Source organism: Citrus clementina, unplaced genomic scaffold (genome assembly GCF_000493195.1).
Source record: "Citrus clementina cultivar Clemenules unplaced genomic scaffold, Citrus_clementina_v1.0 scaffold_7, whole genome shotgun sequence".
NCBI lineage: Eukaryota > Viridiplantae > Streptophyta > Magnoliopsida > Sapindales > Rutaceae > Citrus > Citrus x clementina.
Window position 1 is genome coordinate 6832722 of NW_006262075.1, and position 23534 is coordinate 6856255.

The 23534-nt window shown below is 34.5% G+C and overlaps 1 protein-coding gene across 5 annotated transcripts in view; it reads left to right on the forward strand.

Annotated features, from left to right (window-relative positions):
- The first annotated feature begins 1917 nt into the window (after positions 1-1917).
- LOC18036614 (midasin) overlaps positions 1918-23534 on the forward strand; it is a 35215-nt gene continuing 13598 nt past the window's right edge. For 4 of the 5 annotated variants that reach the window (XM_024180143.1, XM_024180145.1, XM_024180144.1 and 1 more), the window contains exons 1-42: positions 1918-2004; positions 2597-2732; positions 3034-3353; positions 4407-4488; positions 5539-5813; positions 5918-6115; positions 6420-6622; positions 7018-7127; positions 7248-7367; positions 8099-8183; positions 8741-8869; positions 8969-9035; positions 9120-9216; positions 9317-9451; positions 9531-9590; positions 9711-9887; positions 9972-10097; positions 10188-11906; positions 12179-12219; positions 12306-12501; positions 12622-12744; positions 12829-13128; positions 14720-14913; positions 15027-15081; positions 15306-15456; positions 15996-16069; positions 17031-17178; positions 17542-17640; positions 17741-17841; positions 17940-18029; positions 18107-18172; positions 18301-18465; positions 18583-18790; positions 18896-19770; positions 19878-21386; positions 21522-21684; positions 21795-21857; positions 22166-22248; positions 22336-22581; positions 22921-23056; positions 23135-23220; positions 23318-23403. In XM_024180143.1, the coding sequence (XP_024035911.1) occupies positions 2628-2732; positions 3034-3353; positions 4407-4488; positions 5539-5813; positions 5918-6115; positions 6420-6622; positions 7018-7127; positions 7248-7367; positions 8099-8183; positions 8741-8869; positions 8969-9035; positions 9120-9216; positions 9317-9451; positions 9531-9590; positions 9711-9887; positions 9972-10097; positions 10188-11906; positions 12179-12219; positions 12306-12501; positions 12622-12744; positions 12829-13128; positions 14720-14913; positions 15027-15081; positions 15306-15456; positions 15996-16069; positions 17031-17178; positions 17542-17640; positions 17741-17841; positions 17940-18029; positions 18107-18172; positions 18301-18465; positions 18583-18790; positions 18896-19770; positions 19878-21386; positions 21522-21684; positions 21795-21857; positions 22166-22248; positions 22336-22581; positions 22921-23056; positions 23135-23220; positions 23318-23403 (9266 nt within the window). In that variant the 5' untranslated portion in view covers positions 1918-2004; positions 2597-2627. The remainder of the gene's footprint in view (positions 2005-2596; positions 2733-3033; positions 3354-4406; positions 4489-5538; positions 5814-5917; positions 6116-6419; positions 6623-7017; positions 7128-7247; positions 7368-8098; positions 8184-8740; positions 8870-8968; positions 9036-9119; positions 9217-9316; positions 9452-9530; positions 9591-9710; positions 9888-9971; positions 10098-10187; positions 11907-12178; positions 12220-12305; positions 12502-12621; positions 12745-12828; positions 13129-14719; positions 14914-15026; positions 15082-15305; positions 15457-15995; positions 16070-17030; positions 17179-17541; positions 17641-17740; positions 17842-17939; positions 18030-18106; positions 18173-18300; positions 18466-18582; positions 18791-18895; positions 19771-19877; positions 21387-21521; positions 21685-21794; positions 21858-22165; positions 22249-22335; positions 22582-22920; positions 23057-23134; positions 23221-23317; positions 23404-23534) is intronic. The other variant, XM_024180146.1, reaches the window with a different exon arrangement.

Below are 23534 nucleotides of genomic sequence, written 5' to 3' on the forward strand. Positions count from 1 at the left end.
AAGGTTACAATAACAGTTTCCGCACCTCCTTCCCGATTCCTATGGGCCGGGGACCAATATGATATGTTTTCAGGTACTAAGGATCGTTGTCTGATTTTTAACTGACTTGCTTTGCGATACTTTTTTCTTGTCGAGGAGCTCCATGATATTTTCTTAAATACTTATGTCTGGGCCCTAATTTTTTTATGTTTAGTGAAACAAGTTATGGTTGGTAAATCTATTTGTACTTGTTAGGCCGTCGATTTTTATTCCTTTTAAATTTTCATACAAATTATAACCAATACAAATAGGTATATTCATTTGAAGTCTCAGGTGGTGTTTATTTCTTGGATTAGGGTATCAAAATTGAAAATTAAAATTATTGACGGCGATTAATTTATAAAATAAAGGTGGGAATCAGAATTGTAGATCTAACCTAAATTTGAAAATGGAGAATGAGAAATTAATCGAATCAATCTCTCATTCCCTAAATTTTTTATTTTGTTCCCATTACATTTTTATTATTTTCAAATTCCCCTCAATCACCTCCGGTCATTTTTGCATTTTGGTTCCTACGGAATTTATGAAATATCCAAAAGTTTGTATAATTTACAAGTAGGTCCTTTATTATTTAATAATAATAATAATAATGAAATTAATTATAATAAATTATTATTAGTAAACTTTATTAATTTATTAATTTAATTGTTATTATTACTGCCATTAATCACATTAATATTATTTTAAATTTATTATTATTATCTATTATTAGTATTGTCAATAATGTCGTCATTATTATTATTAAAATATACTTAATTATTTTAATTATTTTAGTTGTTGTTATTATTATTTTAATTAATATCATAATAATAATAACAATGTTGTTATTATCATTTTAATATTATTTTATTAAAATTTATTTATTTATTTTATTTACTATTTACTATTATTTAAATGTTATTTTTATTAAATTAAATTGAATTTATTTTATTATTTTTATTCATAATGTCATTTAAATAATAATAAATGAAATAATAAATTTTAACAATATTAATATTAATAAAATAATAAAGTTAATAAATAACATTAAAATAATAATGACATTATTATTATTATATTATATTATATTTATTATTAATTTTTATTATTTTTATTAATATTATCATCATCATTATTATTATTATTTATTAATTTTATTATTTTAATGAATATTATTGTCATTATTATTGAGGATATTTTAGTAATTTGTAACAATTAAATTTATTCTGATTTCGATTACAAGATAAAGTAAACACGTTAATGACAATTCAACTCATTTTAATTTCAATTCCTACAGTTCAAGTAAATAACTTATTTTAATTCTTATTTTTCATTTTAATTCCAGCTTATTCTCATTTTTTCCCATTCTGATTATAACTTATTCCGATTCTAATTTAATAAACGCAACATCAAACTTGAAAAATAAGAGAAAGAGATATTTATCATTTAACTAAAAAGTATTTTTCTTCCATTTCAATATCTAAAGTATCCTTTATCATTAGTTACATAATCTCTTATATTATTATCTCTAACACATACGCAAAGATGTATCGACTTAGTTTAAGATTTTAGATTTTATTAAGTCCGAAAAAGTTATTAAATTATATGATTTAATAGTATAACGTCATAATACTATTAAATCATAGAATTTAATAATTTTTTCAGATTTTAACAAATTTAAAATCTTAAATTAGAACACTTTTTTTTTTTTTAAATACCGAGGATTTTTTTGAAGAATATAAATCTTATGTGAAATAAATACAAATCTTGAGGACTGTATGAATAATATCCCTATTTGAAAACGGAAATCCGACCCACCGACTCGCGCCACCTTAACCGTGTAGTCTGAAAATTATATATGACTAGAAAAAGAACCGCTGCAAAACCCTAAACCCTGTGCTGAGTTGCTGAAGGAGTAGGGAACGAACCGTGAAAAGAAAGACAAAGTCCAAGAAACTGAATCAGTCTCTTAAAACTGAAATTTTGGTTAGTTTTCGGTTCACTTTTAATCTTTAAACTCTGTTTGAATCCCGGGAAAAATTAATTTGTTTCCAAAAAATTTTCCCAGTAAACTTTACTCCTCTGGACTCACCTCTTCTTCGCAAGCTCTAGCGTTTTCTGGATATTCTTAATTAAAAAAAAAAAGCGAATTTTTAGTTCAAGTGAAAATCAAAATTTAACGTATAAGTTAGTTGTTTTGTCTACTTATTTAAGAGAAGCTGTATCCTTCAGGTTGCTTTTAATGAACAGCTGCATAACGTTTTTAGTGTTTTTTCTTCTTCCTTTTTTTTAAAGATAAAATGGGTAATGTTTGTCCATGAAATTTTCTGCGAAGTTGAATTTTCTTTTTTGGTTTGTTAGTTTTGTAGGGAATCTATGAGAATTGAATTTCAGCTGAAAATTATTGGCCTTTTCACCTGGTTTCTTTTTGTCTATTTAGTGTCATTTCTCTGCTATTGATAATATGTTATTTGGTGATGTGCTGTTTTAACCCGAGAAAAGAGAATTGTATTTGGATTGTATGTTACTGTCATTAGAATTGTAAACAAAACTTATCACACAATTTGACTACCTGTAGGTTTGTAGATACATATTATCTTGAGTTATAAATGGCAATTGATGGGAGTTTCAGTCTTGAATCTGCACTGGAGAGATTTCTTGCCCGGTGCCCCAAGGTTGGGGGTCTACGACATTTTGAGTCACTTGTTAGAAAGGTACTTTTTGTCGCTTTTTCATTTGGCTCTTGCGAAATTTGAAGTAAAGAAGTGAGACACAGAGGAAAAGGAAAGATGAAAAGCAATTGATATTTAAAATCTGACTTTCTGTCCGAGGACAATGTTTTAACTCACTACCCATGGAAATATAGAAGATTTGAAAATATTAGGTTTCATAATTTTATCTTCCAAGTTATGTTGCTCGGTTTGTAGCAATTATTTTATTTGTGCCGATGCTGCAAACTGTAGCTTTTTATGGTGTTATTTATTGAAATATGCTTTTTTGGATTTGGTTTATAAGGGTAACAAGGTCACAGAAGAAGAGGTAGTGAATTCAGTGGCAGAGCTATCATTGCACCCTCATTATACGATCCCATTGCTGGGGTGTTTCCGGCCAATAGCACAGAAGATAGTGGATAGAGCTGTCGATTTGCTTCATCATGTGTCTGATGACCTAAGGTCAAATTCGGATGAGCAAGGAGAAGATTCTGGATATCTTGGTGATGCAGAAGTTGTTGCTGTCATTCAGTTTCATGTTAATAGTAGGAGTGGGTTGCGACTTCATGAGCTTGCTTGCTTGGCCTTCTGTCGGGTGCTTGATTTGGCCCCTTGTTTGTTGGAGTAATATTTCCATCTCCTTATAATCTACTGCATCTGCATCTGTTAATTGCGGAGAAATGAAAGTAACACAAAACATAGCGAGTGGATCTATTAAATGCGTTTCTTTTGAATGAATTTCCTTTTTGTTTGTAATATTTAATATAAAAAAAAGAAGAAGAAGAAAAGAAAAGAGAAATCTTCTTGCGCGTTTGGAGAAGCATGGGTGAGTTTTCCTTCATAGTAGTTTAACACAAACCGGGTGAGAAGTGTTTGTAAATCATGAGCTGAACCAGACCAAATTTTGATTTATAGGCATCACATTTTGTTTCACTAGTTAAAGCATCTTAAATATGAGATAATTCTTGGTAGAAATAATTAGTCCTACCCATGCACCAACTTAATCTTTAAGCCCAATATATCTGTGGTCGTCTTTTTCTCATGACGTAGCCATTTTTGGACTCAGGGGTCTCATTATGTTTGATACTATTTTTCATCTTTAATAGAAGTATTTCTCTTTTTTTTTGGGGGGGGGGGGGGGAGGCTCAGAGTTCTCATTATGTTCACGCCTTACTGAAGAAGCATTGAAGTTCTAATTTGATTATTTATTTCTTGTAAAGTGTGGATCCCATTTTTGGCATGGCTGACTAAATTGTGTAAACACTGTTGTCTTTGTTTGGCTTTTATAACCAAGTCAAAGACTTACTGAACTCTTTATATTAGATCGCTCCACTGGTAGGTTTGGATTATTGATCCTTTTCATTTGGTTTCATATGTAGCACTTGCATCTTATGTGCACACATCCTCAAGTGAAAACAATTTGGAATTTGTGATAATTCCTCAAGTATGGTAACTCCTCAAGGAATTATGTAAATTATTTATTTCACCAATATTCTGATTTTTCCTGTATAATTTACTTTCTCACAATCATATGCTGACATCATGGATTTTAAATTAATGAACTTATCTCCAATCAATGGTATTGTTGAATTTACCACATGATTATAAGAAATACAATTTTAAATTTAACATATTCTTCATTATGCTTGTGCTTGAATTGTGCTTCTCTGATTGCAGGTCTGTATTAAGATACTTTAAATTTGCTCCACCTCCTTTTGAACGTTTGATGAAAAGAACAGTCCCTGAGTTGTCTTCAAGGGTATGTACACTATTGTTTTGATTTCTTTGTAAAGTAAAACCTTGATAAATTAATGCTCGATAAATTTGACTTGTTAATTAATTAATGTTTACTTAATCAATATATTTTTCTTGCCCTTAAGGATGTTGATATATCAAGGTTTTACTCTATCGGTATGATTTAAACTTCACACGCATCATGTTGGTTAGTATGCCTGATGTGGATTGTTAATCTGGCAACGTTTGCCTCACTTCCTTGATGTTTATTACTTTTATAAATATTTTATTTTGGAGCATGTGAATTGTCATGCTGCCTACTCTCCCAAGGACTACCTTTTTAATTAAAGATTGTCAAATTTAATTGTAAAATTGATTGGTCAAGAACATTCAGTGAACTGTTTTAGAGTTTCTTGTGGATTTGGTAGTTTATGCCTCCCTTGATACTATAATGTCCTGCTGAGTCATCATTTGTATAAGACATTTGCCTAGTCCGAGACTTTTTATAGAAATAAGGTCAGGTTTGTAAATTTTTGTCCTTGCTCCTTAAGTATCATTTAAGTAGATCAGACTTCTAAAAAAACTTGCAGTTTGCAGTGTGTTCTTGTTGAGATACACACACACACACACACACTTAGGAACAAAATAAATATAATAGATGTAGGAATTATACGTAGAGGAGGTTTAGGATTAGAAATTTGGTTAAAAGAAATAAAGCCTTGCTTGGTAAGTGGCTATGGAGATTTCCTTTGGAAGTTAACTCCTTTTGGTATCTAGTCATTAAAAGTAAGTATGGCATGCATAAAAATGGGTGGAATACTGCTGATGTTAATAGAGGATCCGGTAGAGGTCATTGGGTGTATATGTCAAAGGGTAGAGCTGCTTTTTTGTCAAATAATAAGTTAGCTATTGGTAGTGGGCAGAAAATTAGATTATGAGCGAATGTTTGGGTGGGAGAGAGGATGTTTAGTTGAGATTGACGCAGCAATTCTGCCATTATTTTAGTCATTTCTTTTGGAAATTTATCAATCTTCTTGCTCTTGGGTGATTTACTGTTTCTGTTATTGGCTTTCAGGTTGTAAGTCATTACCTGAATGCTGCTAGGATATCTTACCGCTTCCTCATAATTAACACTGAGATTCTCTCAAAACTTTGGGATTGGTCCTGTTTCTTGGATTTTGTCAAGAAGTTTGGAAGCCTCAACTTGTGCGGTGATGCTGAATTCAAGAATGATATTGCAGATATAAGATGGTGTGCGTTACAGATTCTGTCTGTCATTTTGAGAACAAGTGATAGAGCAATTGTGGATTTTGGTGTTCAAGCTGAAGAATCTATTTCATGTTTATTTCGGTTCGTTTTGGTTATTTCTTTAGAGCAAATACTTTTTATCAAATAGCTTTTTGAATAATTTGCGTGACCTTCCTACTGTTTTTTCTTTCCTCGACCAATTTCAGCTGGGAGGAGTTTTGTTGCGATACATCACTAGAGAAGGCTGCCTCATATATCGAGTCATCTGACAAATTGGGTTCTACGATTGATGACCTCAGTTTCAATCAAGAAAACTGTTTGCGCTGTTTTGGCCTTTATTCACAGGTTTATTCACAGGTTAATGAAATTGAGCCATCAACCCGGTGCCGGAAACTGGCAATAAGGTAGGGTTAATCTAACAAACAGCTATCTTTCATTGCATTGTTCGGAGTTATTTATATGCTTCTTTACCCCATGTAATGCACATAGATTTAAGAGAAACATGTCTTTGAATTATTTATATGCTTCTTTACCCCTTGTAATCCACATAGATTTAAGAGAAACATGTCTTTGAATTATTTATATGCTTCTTTACCCCTTGTAATCCACATAGATTTAAGAGAAACATGTTTGTATACTATTGAGACCTGCTGTTATGATTTCTTTTAGAAAATGCAATTTGACATCTGGGATAATTTTGGAACTCAGGGATAATAAATCTAGGCTCATTTCGGAGTTCAGGGATGATAAATCAGACAGCAATCCATTTGTCTTAACATCTACAGTTAAGAGAAGTTATGAGGTGGTCTTGTTAGCAGTGAGTCAAAAGTGGCCTGTTCTTCTGTATGGCCCTACTGGCTCTGGAAAATCTGCGCTTGTTAATAATTTGGCCAAGGAAAGTGGTAACCAAGGTAATTTTCAGTTTGTTTGTTAGGTATCTTTGTTATAGGTGTTGTAGTTTTATTTCTAACATAACTCCTTCACAGAAGCCACTGTAATCATTGAAATTATTCGCAATGCCCATCTATAAAACTAAGCTATCATGTATTTTTTGGGCCAATTATTCGATTTTAGTTCTATACATCTTATTAGTTTCTCTGTTTGCATCTATTTGTAATTTATATTAGTGAAATATTTTTATTAATTCAAACATTTCCATGTTCACTGATTCATAATTGTTTCCTTATGCCCTTTCTAATTTTCTATAAAGGTTTCTGTTTCCTATCAAAAAATAATTGTTTCCTTATGAATATATGGATCTTCTTCTTTAATTATCATCTCTCCCGCCCTTTCTTCTTCTTTACAGTTCTATCAATTCACATGGACGATCAAATTGATGGGAAAACATTAATTGGGAGTTATGTCTGCATGGAGCAACCTGGTGAATTTAGATGGCAACCTGGCTCTCTTACACAGGTCTGATTTTTTTTAGACATATTATGTTGCTTTTCTTTCACATGTTTACCAGATTGTTATGCCTTAATATATATATATATATATATATATATATATAATTTTTTTCCCCCTCTTGGACAGGCTATTTTAAATGGGTATTGGGTTGTATTCGAGGATATTGACAAAGCACCATCAGATATGCAGTCCGTTTTATTACCTTTACTGGAAGGTGCAAGGTCATTTGCTACTGGCTATGGAGAGGTATTACCCTGAATACTGTTAGAGCACGAATATTAGTGTCACTTCCGTATCTCTCATCTCAATCTTGTTATTGGAACTAGTTTGAACAAGTAGTCTTGTTTGTATCCCGTTACTATATCAAACAAATTATGTTCTTTTTTTTGGCTGTTATGTTTGCGCCTGTGGTTGTTTTTTTATCCTTGTGATTTTTATGTGAAGGGCTGTTTTATGTTCAAATAATAATGTCAGGCTTGTATATTATTGGTCTATAATTGGGCTCGTTCTATATTATTTTGTTTTATGTTTAACATATTATGTCTTGTGATTGAGTATATTAGTTGATGGGCTCTCATATTTTCACCATGATTATATGTTGAATCTTTCTCATTGTATTGTCGTTCTTTGGCACTCAGAATTTTTTTTTTGGGGTAGGTTTGATTGTTATGCTGTGTTAGAACACAGGATTATATTTATGTTTGAAATCACTTTAAGTCAAAACTTGTTTCCCTTTTAGTGCTTTCATGACTGGTCTGGCAATCCCTACAGCAATATATTCCACTTTGTAAGATGATTTTTGTGGTAATCTATTCCAATGGAATGCTTATTGAAGTTTATGCAACATTAAAATTTTAAAATTTTACGGGACATTTTTAATTTTTTTCGTTGCTCATTTGGTTTCTCATATATTTTCATTTTCCCTTTTTGGTCCTTTTTTATTCTTGAATTGATGCATATGGATGGTAAATTTGCAGGAAATAAGGATACCAGAAAGTTTTCGACTATTTTCCACCATTTCGACTTCTAAGCTTGATCAATCACTCAGTGTAGAAGGTTTATGTGAGATTCTGGATTCTCAAATCCCCTTCCATTTTGCCAAAGTGCCTGCATATGATTTTCATTTTTCGCTTGTTCATTTTGTATGTAGAACAATATTCCATGCATTTTGTTTTCTATATTGATCATCTTGAAATTTAGTTCCATGTATGCAGAAAATCTTTTATGTTCGTTTCAGTGTACACAATGATAATCCTTCCATTTTGCCAAAGTGCCTGCATATGATTTTCATTTTTCGCTTGTTCATTTTGTATGTAGAACAATATTCCATGCATTTTGTTTTCTATATTGACCATCTTGAAATTCAGTTCCATGTATGCAGAAAATCTTTTATGTTCGTTTCAGTGTACACAATGATAATTTTAAGTCTTCATTTTGCATTTGAAAGTTTTTAAAAATTTGACCATACGATTCTAATTGATTCTGCCAAATGGATTTGGTGGAGTGTCTGGTTTGCAAGCATTCAAGCCAGCTTCCCCATAAGCAAGCTTCTAGATGGTCTACACATACTACTTTTACATGAACAGTATGAAAACTCACTTCTCATTACTTTGTCCTAGGTGTAGGTGGGAATTCACTTGGTAATCTGTGGAGGAGAGTGATGATTATGCCGCCAAGTAATGATGACTTGCAAAATATAGTGAAATCATGGTATCCAAATTTGGAGTCCCTAACTGAAAGATTGATAGGTGGGTTTCGTTGCATGTTATTTGAAGAATAGAGAAAGCCATAATGGGTGCCAAAGTAAGCTTGAATAAGTGTTAACTATATGGTGATTTGTATGGCAGAAACCTTTGAAAGAATTCAGTCCAGAAATTCTGTTTCCTATGGTTCTCTGAGCAGATATTCATTAAGGTATCTCAACAGCATTTCACTTTCATGTTACATATGAGGTCTGTTGAATTTCAGTCACTGCATTTTCTTTGGTGCCGATGGCAGGGATCTCCTGAAATGGTGCAAACGAATTGCTTGTTTCGACTTTAGCTCAAGGATGAATGGTTTGTCAGCTGATGAATGCCATGACATCTATCAGGAGGTCTAATTTGATCTTTGTTCTTTTCTCTTTCTCACATTTTTTTTTTTTGAGGTTCATTGTGGAGAAATTTTGCTTATGAAATAATGTCCTGTGCTCTCAGGCTGTAGATATATTTGCATCTTTTTCAGCATCTGCTGAAAATCGGTTGATTATGATGAAAGAACTTGCAAAGATGTGGGCTGTTCCTGTTTCAACAATTGAGAGTTTATATCCTTCTCATGAACCTGTTATCCAGGTGTCTGTTGTTCTAAGTTGTTATTGGTGTTCTGCTGATTAAATGTTATCAGTTTCTTATGCTCGTCACTGGACTGCAGAAATTATCTTCAGAAATGAAAATTGGACGAGTTACTTTGCCATGTTCTGAAAAAGTTGGCGTATGCACTTAATCTCATCCTGAAATTCATGTTTTTTTCCCTTCTTTTTACGAAACCTTTATTGAGATTTTCATTTTGTTGTGAATTTAATCTTCTTAATGTTTTCAATGATTTTTGTAGTTACATGAGGAGACTAGAAAGTTTGTCAGTATACGCAGTTCTCTGCATGTACTAGAAAAAATAGCTTGCTCTGTTAATTTCAACGAACCTGTTCTCTTGGTTGGTGAAACTGGTACAGGGAAGACTACCCTTGTGCAGAATCTGGCCGGGATGCTTGGTCAGAGACTTACTGTCTTGGTATATTGGTGGATGTTTTCTCTTTTCCTGCCTTTTTCTTTGTGGTGATTGATGAAATCTTATTGAATCTGTTTTCTTTTACAGAATTTAAGTCAGCAGAGCGATGTTGCTGATCTATTAGGAGGATTTAAGCCTATGGATGCACGATTCATATGCATTCCCTTGTATAAGGAGTTTGAGTACTTATTTTCTAAGACATTCTCCATGATGGTATTTATTAATTTGGTATTTTGATCTTTGCCTGTTTGACTTTAGATAGGTGTTGATAAATAACTTGTTTTGCTTTATTTTGATATTCAGGAAAATAACAAGATCTTTTTCTGTCTACAAAAGCTTTTGAGTGATAGAGATTGGAAGAAATTATTAAAAGGACTTTGTAAGTATGTTGATGAATACAAAAAGGGAAAAAAGCGGAAGAAATACTTGGATGAGGAGTGGGAAATTTTTTCTCTGAAACTAGAAACTGCCTGCAGACAAATTGCTTCACCGGGAATGATATTTTCATTTGTAGAAGGAGCATTTGTAAATGCACTTAGAAAAGGTGAGTGGATTTTGCTTGATGAGATAAATTTGGCTCCTCCAGAGACTTTGCAGAGAATTATTGGTGTTCTTGAAGGAGACAATGGTTCACTTTGTTTAGCTGAAAGAGGGGATGTCAGTCATATATGTAGACATCCTGAATTCCGTATATTTGCTTGTATGAATCCTGCAACAGACGCTGGGAAGCGGGACCTGCCTTACACTTTGCGTAGTAGATTTACAGAGTTCTTTGTCGATGAAGTATTAGATGACAAAGATTTGGAACTATTTATAGAACGATTTTTGGGTGAAAGCAGATCAAATAGAGAGAGGGTGCAAAAAATAAGGTGTTTCTATAAAGCAGCCAAAAAGGAATCTGAAGAAAAGCTGCAGGATGGGGCTAATCAGAAACCACAATACAGTTTAAGGTCTCTTTACCGGGCACTAGAATTTACAAGGAAGGCAGAGGGAAAATTTGGATTTGAAAGAGCACTTTATGGTGGATTCTGCATGTTTTTCCTCACTATGTTGGATGGACCAAGTGCGAAGATTATGAAACAGATGATTGGACACTGGTTAGTGAAAAGTGTACCTGCATCTGTGCCATTCGACAATTACTTGAATATTGAAAGAGGAATCTTAATGTCTGATGATTTCTTGAAGAATTATGTTCTGACTAAAAGTGTTAGAGAACATCTTAGCAATTTGGCACGTGCAATTTTTATTAAAAGATATCCAGTTCTTTTACAGGGTCCAACATCTAGTGGGAAAACTAGTCTTGTTAAGTATCTTGCTGCATTAACTGGTCGCGAATTTGTGCGGATAAATAATCATGAGCATACTGATATTCAAGAATATTTAGGTTCTTACATAACTGATGCTTGTGGGAGGCTTGTATTTCATGAAGGTGTATTGGTTAAGGCTGTCAGGAATGGTCATTGGATTGTTCTGGATGAGCTAAACCTAGCCCCATCTGATGTGCTAGAGGCATTGAACCGCTTGCTGGATGACAACCGAGAACTTTTTGTGCCTGAACTGTGTGAAACAATAAAGGCACATCCAGATTTTATGCTTTTTGCCACTCAAAATCCACCTACTTCCTATGGTGGGCGTAAAATGCTTTCTCGAGCCTTTCGCAACCGTTTCGTGGAGATTCATGTCGATGAAATCCCAGAAAATGAATTAAGCACAATATTAGAGAAAAGGTGCGAAATCCCCGAAACCTATGCTAAGAAGATGGTTGAAGTCATGAAGGAGTTGCAATTGCACAGGCAGAGTAGCAAGGTATTTGCTGGAAAGCATGGGTTCATAACTCCACGAGACTTATTTCGTTGGGCTAATCGTTTCAAGGCCTTTGGAAAGTCCTATGAAGATTTAGCCAGAGATGGTTATTATCTTTTGGCCGAAAGGCTTCGTGATGAGAGTGAGAAATGTGAGGTTCAAGAAGTTTTGGAAAAAGCTCTTCGCGTCAGACTTGTTAAAGATGACTTGTATCCACAGGTGTGTGCTTTCACACCTCACGGTTTAGGTCTGCAGTAAATGATGACTACTGTATAAATTAACAGTTTCTGTTTGTAATGCTTGCAAAATGATGAAGTAGAATTGTGCTCTGTTTGATATTAGTCAGTTTCTGATTAATTTTTCTCTCTTTCAACTCTTGATTCTTGTAGTTTCATTGGTTTATATTCTCTAAAGCACTCAATAAATTGTGTGTTTGGTTAAGTATGGTATACTGAAGTGCTCCTTTTTTTCATTTATTTTCTTTTGCTCAGGAACAAGCTGGAAGTGACTTGGTTTCAGAGAGACTTGGAAAGTATGAATTATAGAACAGTTAACTTCTTGCCGTGGGCTTTATTGTGTTAAAGTGTCACTCTCTCACAGCTAATTTGTCACTTGCAGTGTCGTATGGACTAAAAGTATGTGGAGGTTGTACTTTCTTGTCAAACGTTGCTACGAGTTACGTGAACCGGTACTCCTTGTTGGTGAGACTGGTGGTGGAAAGACAAGTGTCTGCCAGATGCTCAGCTTGGTGTTGGGGTCAAAGTTGCGTATTTTGAATTGTCACCAATACACGGAAACATCAGACTTCATTGGGGTTAGTTATTGGTTATATTTGATTCCCTTATCCCAATCTTCTGGCATGTTTTTTCTTGGGCACTGATTTTTTTGGAAGGTTTAATGGTCTTCAAATGCTTACTGATAGACTGTATAACAGGGGTTTTATCCTGTTCGGGATAGATCCAGATTGATGTCTGAATTCAAGGATCTAATTGAACAGAGATTGAAGTCTGAATTGAAGCATCTAGTTGAACAATGGAATCCTTTAAATGGGGACTCAGTAAGTACTTCTATTTATCATACAATAGGGTAAGTTGATATTATGCTACTGCTTATTGGAGACTCATGCATGTCTTGGTTTTAGGAAATTTCTTCTGACATTCGTCAGGCTTCTTCCACTCTTGGTAAGTTGGCTGAAATTGTCAAATGCTGTAGAGATGGTCAGATTTGTGGTGCTGCCCCACAAGAGCTTGATAGTCTTGAGCAGCTGATGCTGGATGTCATACAGCTCCATCAGAGGTGGCAAACTATCTTTATGTGGCATGATGGTCCTCTTGTGCAAGCAATGAAGGACGGTAGTCTTTTTCTTGTGGATGAAATTTCCCTGGCTGATGATAGTGTACTGGAAAGATTGAACAGTGTCTTGGAGGCAGAAAGGAAATTGGTAAGTTTCCCTCTTTTCTAGGGTCGGGTTTCCTTAATACATCCTAGGACATTTTGTTGCATGGATTGTCGGACCTAACCATGGTATTGCTAACATTGCTTACTTTATCATAATATTACCTTCGAGCACTACACAAATGTCTGTTACATTTTTTTTTGTTAGATACCAGTATTGTTTTGAGGATTTAGTGGTTTTTTTTTTACAAAATGCTGATATGAATAGAAAGGGAAGATTTGGCTTCAGTTTCCAAGGAATTTCAAGATTCTTCATTCTTTTCTCATCCAGCTTGATTAGGAAATCTTGGGTTAATTTTTTTGGTTTGGTTTTTTTTCCTTTCTCTGTCGTAGGCTTAGAAGTTCATCATATCCAGAGTTTTGTATAGTTTTTGGAGTACTGCACTGCAGGAAAGAAGTTTGTGTGCGACTGTTTTTCACTTTTGTAAACCTTTTCGCCTTTACCTATGCTATAAAAGTTCTTCTGTTTCCTATCAGAAAATAAATGTCTTCTTCAGTCACGAAATGTATACTAGTGTAGTAGCTGGATTAGAGCAGAGCAATATGGAATTACTTTGCTCGTTAAACAGTTTTAATCATTTTTACTGCCTGAAATCATTTTTTTTATTAAAAGAAAAAAAAGTTTAGAGAGAAGAAAAAGGAACCAAAATGATAGATTTTCATCTTTGGCTTTGGTTACCGGAGGGGTAAATAATTTTTTAGTCCTTATATTTTGGCCTAAGTGTCCATTTAGTTCTTACATTTTGAAAATGCCTCAAGAGACCTCTGTTGTTAAATGTATTATACTCATGCCTTTGTTTTTTATTCGCTTTTATAGTAATTCCCTTCCAACAATGTTCTTGGAGATATTAATTAATTATCTATTAAATAGGTTAATTAGCAAATTAACCTTAGAGGCAAAGTAGAAATAAATATAAATTTTTTTATTATTTTACTTTTAGGATTAATTTGGTAAATTAATTTTTTGTTAATAATTATTAGCAATATTATAATTGCAAGGGTATTAAGCATTGCTTTAAGTTAGCCAGTATTAATTTATTTTAAATAATTAGAAGATTGTTGTAAGGATATGAAAAACAATAGTTCATTCGAACTAATAATTATTGGTTAATTTGCTATATTATAGGTTAATTTGTCAATTCATTTTTTTTCATAGATTAATTAATTAGTCTCTCCAAAAGTATAGTAAGGGTAAGAGTGTCACATATTCAATAGTAAGGGTGTCTTGAGATATTTTCAAAATATAGTGACTATAAAATATAGGGAGTATTTGAACATTTACCCGTCAATAGAGCTTGTTTCTAGTTTTAACCCAGTGGTGATTGAAAATCTTTGTTTTATCATCTGTCAAAAGAAATTTGAAATAATGCTAAGAGAACAATTCGGGTAACCAAAATGTACAATAACAAATGAGTGATTTTAGTTAGTAAGCATGAATTATTCATGGTAGAGCCAGATGTCCTAGTCTCACTTTACAGTTTCTTGAAAAAAGTATAGGGTGGTAAACTTTTCTTGGTTTTTGCCTGCAATATGAACACATTTTGTATCCTTGGTTGTGACTGTTTCCCTTTTCACAGTCTCTGGCTGAGAAAGGAGGGCTGATTATGGAAAATGTTACTGCTCATGAAGACTTTTTTGTTCTGGCAACAATGAATCCTGGTGGTGATTATGGTAAGAAGGAATTATCACCCGCTCTCCGTAACCGGTTCACTGAGATATGGGTGCCTTCTGTTAGTGATTTAGATGAGCTTGGAAACATTGCATTGCAGAGGTATGTTTGTTTAGGACATATTTTCATTTGTAGTAGTTCATAAAAATGGAGTCTCCTGCATGATCTTGGTCCCTTTTTATTTATTTACTTATTTACTTATTTACTTTTTTCAGAATTGCAAACCCAGGACTTTCTGCTCTGGTGGGTCCGATGCTAAATTTCTGGGAGGTGAGTCATGTGTTCTTCATACTTGAGCTATAGACTGATTGTTTATTTGTGTAATTGTAACTAAAACCATTTGATTCTTGTAAGCTTTCCAGCACTTATGGAGCTGCCATTTTATGTGCTTCTTCTTTTTGGGGATTTTATTGTGACTGCTGTGTGGTAATTGGCTTATTTTATTTTTGTTGCTTAACTCTTACCTTGCTATTGTCATTTGATCTGCTCTGCAGTCATTCAGCCATTTACAAACCGGAAGAACACTTACTGTGAGAGATCTACTGTCTTGGGTTGCCTTCATTAATGTGACAGAGAGAAGTTTAGGCCCCACTTATGCACTTCTTCATGGGATCTTTCTTATTTTGCTTGATGGACTTAGTTTAGGTATGTGTGCTTTGCTTGTGTGCTTTGCTAGCCTTTTATATTTGTTCTAGTGATTTGTTACATTTATTTGCTGAACATAGAAGATCATAGATGAGTCAACTTTTGCTCCTGCATTATTTTACATTTTTTGTTTCAGTTTGTGGGATTTAGCTGAGCACGCTGATTTGTTTTCTCTTTCGGTTTCTTGAAGGTTTCATGTTAGTAATTCTTTCTTCAAATGTATATATCTTGGGCATCTGACTATTTGTGCTTTACATTTCACACTAACATTTAAGTTATGCACCAATATGAAAATTTTGAATGCAGCAAGGTTGGATACCATTGTTTACGAGCTGTAGTATGTAATGTTCCACCTGTTGTTGTTGTTATTGTAATTATTTTTTGAGTTGATGGAAGTGGATATCTATTTCTGTATATTTATTTAAGCAGTGAGTTTTTGTTCTTACACTTGGCATTTCCTTGTTACCATTTGGCATTTACTGAAACTTTTTGCTCTTGTTCTTAACTCACATGGTGTTCTCCTCTTGAATGCTTCTTAGGGACTGGTATTTCTGAAAGGGATGCTGGGGTGTTGCGGAAGATATGCTTGTCTTTTCTTTTGGAACAATTTAAGGTGTTTTTTCTTTCATCCATTTTTGTATGTTGCTGCAAATAATGAATTTATCTATTGTTGTTTATTTTGTTTGCAGCAGTAGATGTAACTGATGATTTATGCTATTGTTTTGAATCTTACCATTTTCCATGTAGGATAAAGTTTGCGTGTTAGACTTTTGTTGGTTTAAATTTCTAAACAGTTTAAAGATTTATTTCTTCATTCCTAAAAGGACAGAATGCTATTATGGCTTAAGTTTGTGACTTCTTTCAATTGTAAAGTTCTGTTACTTTGATGTGGACTGCTGGCTTTCTGTTGCTGTTCCTGATCTTCAATAATAAAGTTTGGTCTTCTTATTTTTCAATTAAAAGAATCCATTTTCTTGAGAAGTCATTAGTTCCCATCCTTGATGTACTTAATATGCTATTCTTACTTGTGTTTAGAGATACTGGATTTTGTTACGCAAGTTAAGAATTGCGTCTGCATTTGCTTGCAAATGTTGGGGAAGTATCTATAATGCATCAGATTACTGGGAAATCTGTCTAACATATTACAACTGATTTCACTTCTATGCAAATCTGCCTTTCTATCTCCTTCTTTTCTTTTATACTTGATCCAATTGTTATCTGTCCTGTAATCACCCTTAGATTTCTTTATTCCCCTTCTGATTGTATTGTTGTCCCACGTACGGTATCATATCAGTTATGTATGTAAATTGATCCTTGCAGCTGTACTTGTCTCTACCATTGATTTAATATATTCATTAGCATGTACTGTTGCCAATCCTTTTCTAAAATAAGATATAGAAATTATATTTATCTATTTATTTATTTTTCAGAAAACAGTTATGTTGCCTTTTAGCTGTAATATTGTATTTCTTTTGGGTGCACACTTTGTTAATCTTTTGGATATTTTGGCGGATTTTTGCTGCTTTATTTAATTTTTTGTTTATCTTTTTAATGATACCCTTTTGCTGCTACAGGAGGAAGATAACAGTGTGCTTTATGCAAAGCTTTCAAGTATGGAAAATTATGGTTGGGGTGATATTGGAACAAATGCTGACAGTCCATGCAGTGATGCAATGCAGTGTGACAATATCTTTGGCATTGATCCATTTTACATAGAAAAAGGTGATCTGACAATTTTTTTAATAAGCATTAATATTTTTAAGTGTTAGCTTGTTATGGAGGCACAAGGTCTAGAAACTTGGAAATAATTTGACCAGATGGACTTCTGTTCCATCTCTCTATTATGTGTATGTGTGTGTACACAAAATAAATTCAATATTACTATTTTTATTCCCAAAATAAAAAATGAGATGGTGGCAATCAGTACTTTGGACAAAAGTGAAAATATGATAGTCTTATATAGTTGCAATCTTTAACTTGTTTATTTCAACTGGATGTGATGGATGTATCATCCTAATACTTATCAGGCAAGGGCTTCCACTCTTGTAATCATGTTTTCTAGTAACATATGGATTATGTCTATAGGTGATGAAGAGACTGAGGTTGGAAGTTTTGATTTTTCGGCGCCAACAGCACGTAGAAATGCCTTGCGGGTGTTGCGAGCTATGCAGCTTTCCAAGCCTGGTTCGGCCTTTTTCTCTGTGCTGCTGATTTCCAATCTCCCTCATTCTTTGTTGGTGGTATGACGTAAATTTGACATCTTGGGTCATCTCATGTTTTACAGTGTTACTTGAAGGCAGTCCAGGTGTTGGGAAAACAAGCCTAATTGTTGCCTTAGGAAAATATTCTGGGCATAAAGTTGTACGCATAAACTTATCTGAGCAGGTTAGTTTGTCTGCCTTTTTAGTTTTCCTGTATGTTCTGTTTCCTTTTCCACACCCCATAACTTCACCATGGTAATGTTGATTGTGATTTTGGTGCAGACTGACATAATGGATTTGTTGGGTTCGGACTTGCCTGCTGAGAGTGATGAAGGAATGAAGTTTGCCTGGTCTGATGGTATCCTACTGCAGGTGAAGTTCTTACCTAAAAGCTTTTGTTTCTAGTTCACTTGTGACATATTATGTAATGCTTTCATTTGTTTTGGCAGGCTATTAAGGAGGGTTGTTGGGTGTTGCTGGATGAGATTAATCTTGCGCCACAATCTGTCTTAGAGGTATTGTTCACAATATTAACTGCTTTCTATCTTTAATGCTTTAAAATACTAATAATAAATGACAATTCATTGCTCATGTACATCTTTCTGTGAACAGTAGTGTTGCTGATAGACTGATTTTTTTCTAGGGTTTGAATGCTATTTTGGATCATCGCGGTGAGGTCTTCATTCCAGAGCTTGGTCTTACTTTTAGGTGTCCATCGTCTTTCAGGGTTTTTGCTTGTCAAAACCCATCTTATCAGGGGGGTGGTAGAAAAGGCCTCCCAAGATCCTTTCTGAATCGTTTCACCAAGGTTAGATTATTGCATTGTTCTTGTAGATATGGATGTATGACATATATGAATCTGAATGATTAACCTGACATTAACACAAAGGTTTTGTTGCCATATTCTCTGTTTTATTGGTTTCAGGTATATGTGGACGAGTTAGTAGAGGATGATTATCTTTCTATTTGTAGCTCGCGCTTCCAATCAATTCCTAGATCTCTGCTATTGAAGCTTGTCTTATTTAATAAAAGGCTACACAAAGAGATCGTGGTATACCGCAAGTTTGCTCAGGATGGCTCTCCTTGGGAGTTTAATCTACGTGATGTCATGAGGTCATGTCAGATTTTAAAAGGTCTGATATATTTTCCTAGATTGCAGTACAGTATCTTCTATTCAGTTTGTTTTACTACTTAGCCAATAATCCTGATTTAACTCCTGAATGTTATGTTGAACTCAGGTGCACCTGAAAAGACAAAATGTGATTACTTTCTCAATATCCTTTATCTTCAAAGAATGCGTACTGCTGACGATCGCCAAGAAGTTATATGGATCTATGAAGAGATTTTTGGGACAAAACCATTTATAAATCCTTACCCAAGGGTGCAGCTGAATCCTCAATACTTAGTAGTGGGGAACACAGCTATCAAAAGGAATTATACTCAGTGTTCTAAAGTTTTAAGTAGTCAGCTGAAAATTCTTCCTGGTATTCGTCACAGCTTGGAAGCTGCTGCACACTGTATAAAGGAACAATGGTTATGTATTCTGGTGGGTCCCCAATCATCCGGGAAAACCTCATTGATACGGTTGCTAGCTCAGCTGACTGGCAACATACTGAATGAATTGAATCTCTCATCTGCAACAGACATATCTGAGTTACTGGGATGTTTTGAGCAGTATAACGTCTTCCGCAGTTTTCGAATGGTTGTTGCTCAAGTTGAGAGCTATATTAACAAGTACAGCAGTTTGCAATTGGAGTCGTCAGTGGAGGCAATTATTGTTGGAAAAAAGGAATTGATTTCCAGGTGGCTTTCTTTCTCGTCTAGTGTGGATTTTACTCTCTTGTCAAGTTCACATTCTGCATACAAAGAAAATTGGAAGAGAATAAGCAACTCTCTTCGTTTATTGGTTGAGATCATTGAAAAGCTCAGACTGGATCTGGGGAATAATAGATGTAAAGAACTGAATAGAATGGAGAAGACAATATTAAAGTTGCAAGATAACCTGAAGCTATTGCAATCAGCTAAGTTTGAATGGGTTACTGGGTCACTGATAAAGGCTGTAGAAAATGGAGAATGGATAGTGCTAGAGAATGCAAATCTTTGCAATCCCACGGTATGTGAATGATTCTCATAAAAGTTAGATTTTTATCTTCTATACTCTGTCCTAATAATTTTACTAGCTCATCCTAGGCATTGATTAATATGATTCTGCATTGTTAGGTTCTTGATAGGATCAACTCTTTGATGGAACCAAGTGGTACAATTACAATCAATGAACGTGGGACTGTTGATGGAAAACCAGTAGTTCTCGGGCCACACCCTAATTTTCGAATGTTCCTCACAGTTAATCCAAGCTATGGCGAAATATCCCGGGCAATGAGAAATAGAGGTGTTGAAATATACATGATGCCTCCATATTGGTTATTTGATAAAGGGAGTGGGTTCACCTTTGAGGACAGTGAACTAAAAGATGCAAATAGGTTTCTTGTTCTATCTGGTATACCTGGTGGTAAATTGGTTGAATCGATGTCTAAAGCACATGTTTATGCTAAGTGTGAAGGTTTGCGTTTTAACAAATCTATTACACATCTTGAGCTTGCTCGCTGGGTTCAGTTATTTCAGCGGCTTCTAATAAATGGCAATCAGCCTAAGTGGAGCCTCCAAATAAGTTGGGAGCATACTTATCTTTCTTCTTTAGGTGTTGGTGAAGGAGAAAATATAATTAACAAAGCCAGTAATACCTATTTATCAATGATTGAATCTTCTGAATCTGCTTCATTGTTTGATAGTTCTCTGTGCATGCCTGGAGGATGGCCAATGCCTTTGAAGTTAAGGGATTTTATATGCTATTCAAAAGAGACATCTGTCAGACAGAATTGTATGTATCTAGAGTTCCTGGGATCTCAGTTTGCTTCAGGTGAATTGCAAAATTGCTGGAATGGTAGCCCTGTGGATCATGCTTTGACTGCCAGTAATTGTTCAATGACATACTTAATGAATATCGAGATGCTACAGAGCATTATGTTTCCAAAGATTTCAAACAGGGTGATCTCAAGCTGCAGTGGAAAGAGAGAATATAACTCAAATTTGACCAAAAAAATGCTGTTGTTTGCTGCCAACTGGACAATTGAACAAGCAACAGAAAGTGATTTTCAGTTGCATCTTCTCTGGCTTAGCTGGTTTAGTTCTCAACTGCAGCCCTACCATCAGTTCTTCAACTCTTTTCTGACTTCACTCAAAAAAGAGTTGGAGGATCAGATTTGGAAAGATCTGTTTCGCCTCCATCGGAAGCTTACATCTCTTTCTTCAGTTAATTTAGACTTGCATCCCATTCCAGTGCTTTCGATGGAGCTAGTTGATTTGACTGCATCAGATGATATGTCAAAGGTGCAGCTCTGTAATGCTATTAACTGTGTGGACCTTCTGAGGCTTAGTTATCAACAGTGGAATGCTGAAAATGAGCATGATTACTCAGATGAATCTCTGTATTTCCAACCATTTTTGGATTCAGTGAACAATTTGGAGAAGAAGGTCCTGAAGATGCTTGTTAAGTCTCCTTCCTTTGATAAGTTGCTACAGTTATGCACTGTTCTTCTTGAAGATCACATACTATTTTGGAATGGTATCACTTCATCCAAGTTCGACTTCTTGCTGATTTCTTGGCGTTCTTTAATGAAGGATGCTAGAAAGTTGCACGAATTTTGTCCTAGGGAGGTTCAGAATGTCTTGGTAATCTCTCTTGACATTGAGCACTTTGTACTTATTTTTAATTTTTTACTTGTATTTGAATTGAATACACCATGTGCTTCTTTTACATTTTTGCTTGTAATTGAATTAATAAACTTTTCTTTGCTAATTGTCTAGATGGAGGGCGAGAGTCTGGCTGAAGTTTCTTCTTGGCACTTTCAGTCAGAGAGGTCTTTACTCTGGGTTCATGGTGGTCATCCATTTTTGCCTCAATCTGCTAAATTATATCATCAACAGCATCAGCTTCTAGAGTTATGTGAATCTCTTTGGCAAAAGCAAGGTATGATCTTGATATTTCGATTCTGAAAGTACTTTGGCCTTTAAAAGTTAACATCTTTTTCTTTCAATCATGTAGCATAAATAATTTTTTGGATATATTTTGTGGAACAGCGAGTGATTGTCTTGTTGATGTTGCATCTTCCAATCCTGAATTCCGCTACCTGGCATTGCAAGGTAGGATTTTCTTTACATCGTTCGATGGTGATTTGTGGTCATTACCTAATGTCGGGGAGTACTGTACTTTATTGTTTCTGTTAAGCCTACTGTATTACTGTGATTATGTCACATTAAGTAATTATGTCAGGTGAGAGTTTATTTCATGTTCCGTACACTATTTTGAACATTTGCAGTCGTTTTAAATTGCTATTCTCTAGGGCTTTGGTATGTCATTGGATATTGATGATTTTAAATGTCATCACATATAATGAAGATGATCTCCATATTGATGATTTTGAACTAACCATATATGCTCATTCCTCTAGGGCTTTGTATGTCATCACATATTGCATGCAAATCTAATGAAGATGATCTCCGCATTGCTCAACAGTTGGAGGATGTGTATCAGGTTAGTTCCCTTGATGATTTTGAATTATGGTGTTATATGCATAGCTGATACTTTGCACTCATAAGGCAGTTGTTTGATTCTTTGCAGATGCTTGTGAGGAGGTTTGAATATGAAAAACGCAAGCTTGAAGCAAATTTGGGGCGTGATCAGCTATTTGATTCAGATTTAGCCTCTTGTTGTGTTTTCCACTCAGAAGTATTGTGTAAAAAGCCTCGATATGATAGTTGGCTCGACATACTTCCTATAAATGACAGTGCAAGTTGGTTCCTGGATATGGAATTACTTCAAGAGCTTTCAGCGATCTCTATTGTTGATCACACGGAATTGCAGCTTGTAAGATCAACTCTATTCTTTTTTAGGCGTTCTTATTCCTTACTACACCTGTGTTTGTTATTTCCTGTTTAAGATGTCAGTGCTTAGGAAGAAAGCCAAAAAACAGCTTGGTTTAGGGTGGATATTTAAAGCTTATAGTGCTGTGGTTATTTGAACAGTCTTGGTGGTAATATTCAAGTTTCCATGTACTTGTTAGACGTTAATTTTAGAATTTGATCTGTTGGTTTCAGTATGCTTAAAAGGTATAAGATTTTTATTGAAAAGAAAAAGGTGCAAGTTTGAGATTTTGGTTTAGTTCACTCATTATTTAATGCTTTGTTCGCTGATCTTTAATTACAGGCATTAAGTAGTGTGTCTCACCTTCTGGAGTCTGCACTGAAATTTTCATTGACCGCCTCAAGGAGACCACCTCAAACTTTCGTACCACATCAAAAACTCTTGTGGATGCTAGATGCTTGGATGTCAGTGGATGCCGGTCAGTATAATTCCATATTAGCACGTGTTCCTTCATTTTTATTTATTTGCTAATGATATGTAATTTGTTGAGTAACAGCACATGTGAAAGTTGCCAGTTTTGTTCTTGAGATGTGGTTCCACTGGCATTCATTTTTGTGGAGCTATCATCCTGCCCCGTTGATGGTATGCACAGTGAACTTGGATTTTACGTTACGGCATGATATGTGATGGTTAAAATTTAGGAGTTTTCCTGTTTCATGATTTGCTTTTTGGTATGTAGAGCCTCTCAAGTAAAGGCAACCATGACATTCCTCTTCCTCAGCTGCTCATTCAGCCTGTGAAAACAGCAGTTGTCTTCCAGATTCTGTAAGAAATTACTCATACAACTTTATTTAATAAACAAAGGATATAAGCATGCGCTATCGTGTCAGATATTGATATATGGATGTTAGAAACATTGGTACTATTGAGAAATTGTTTCTGCATGGTATTTTCTT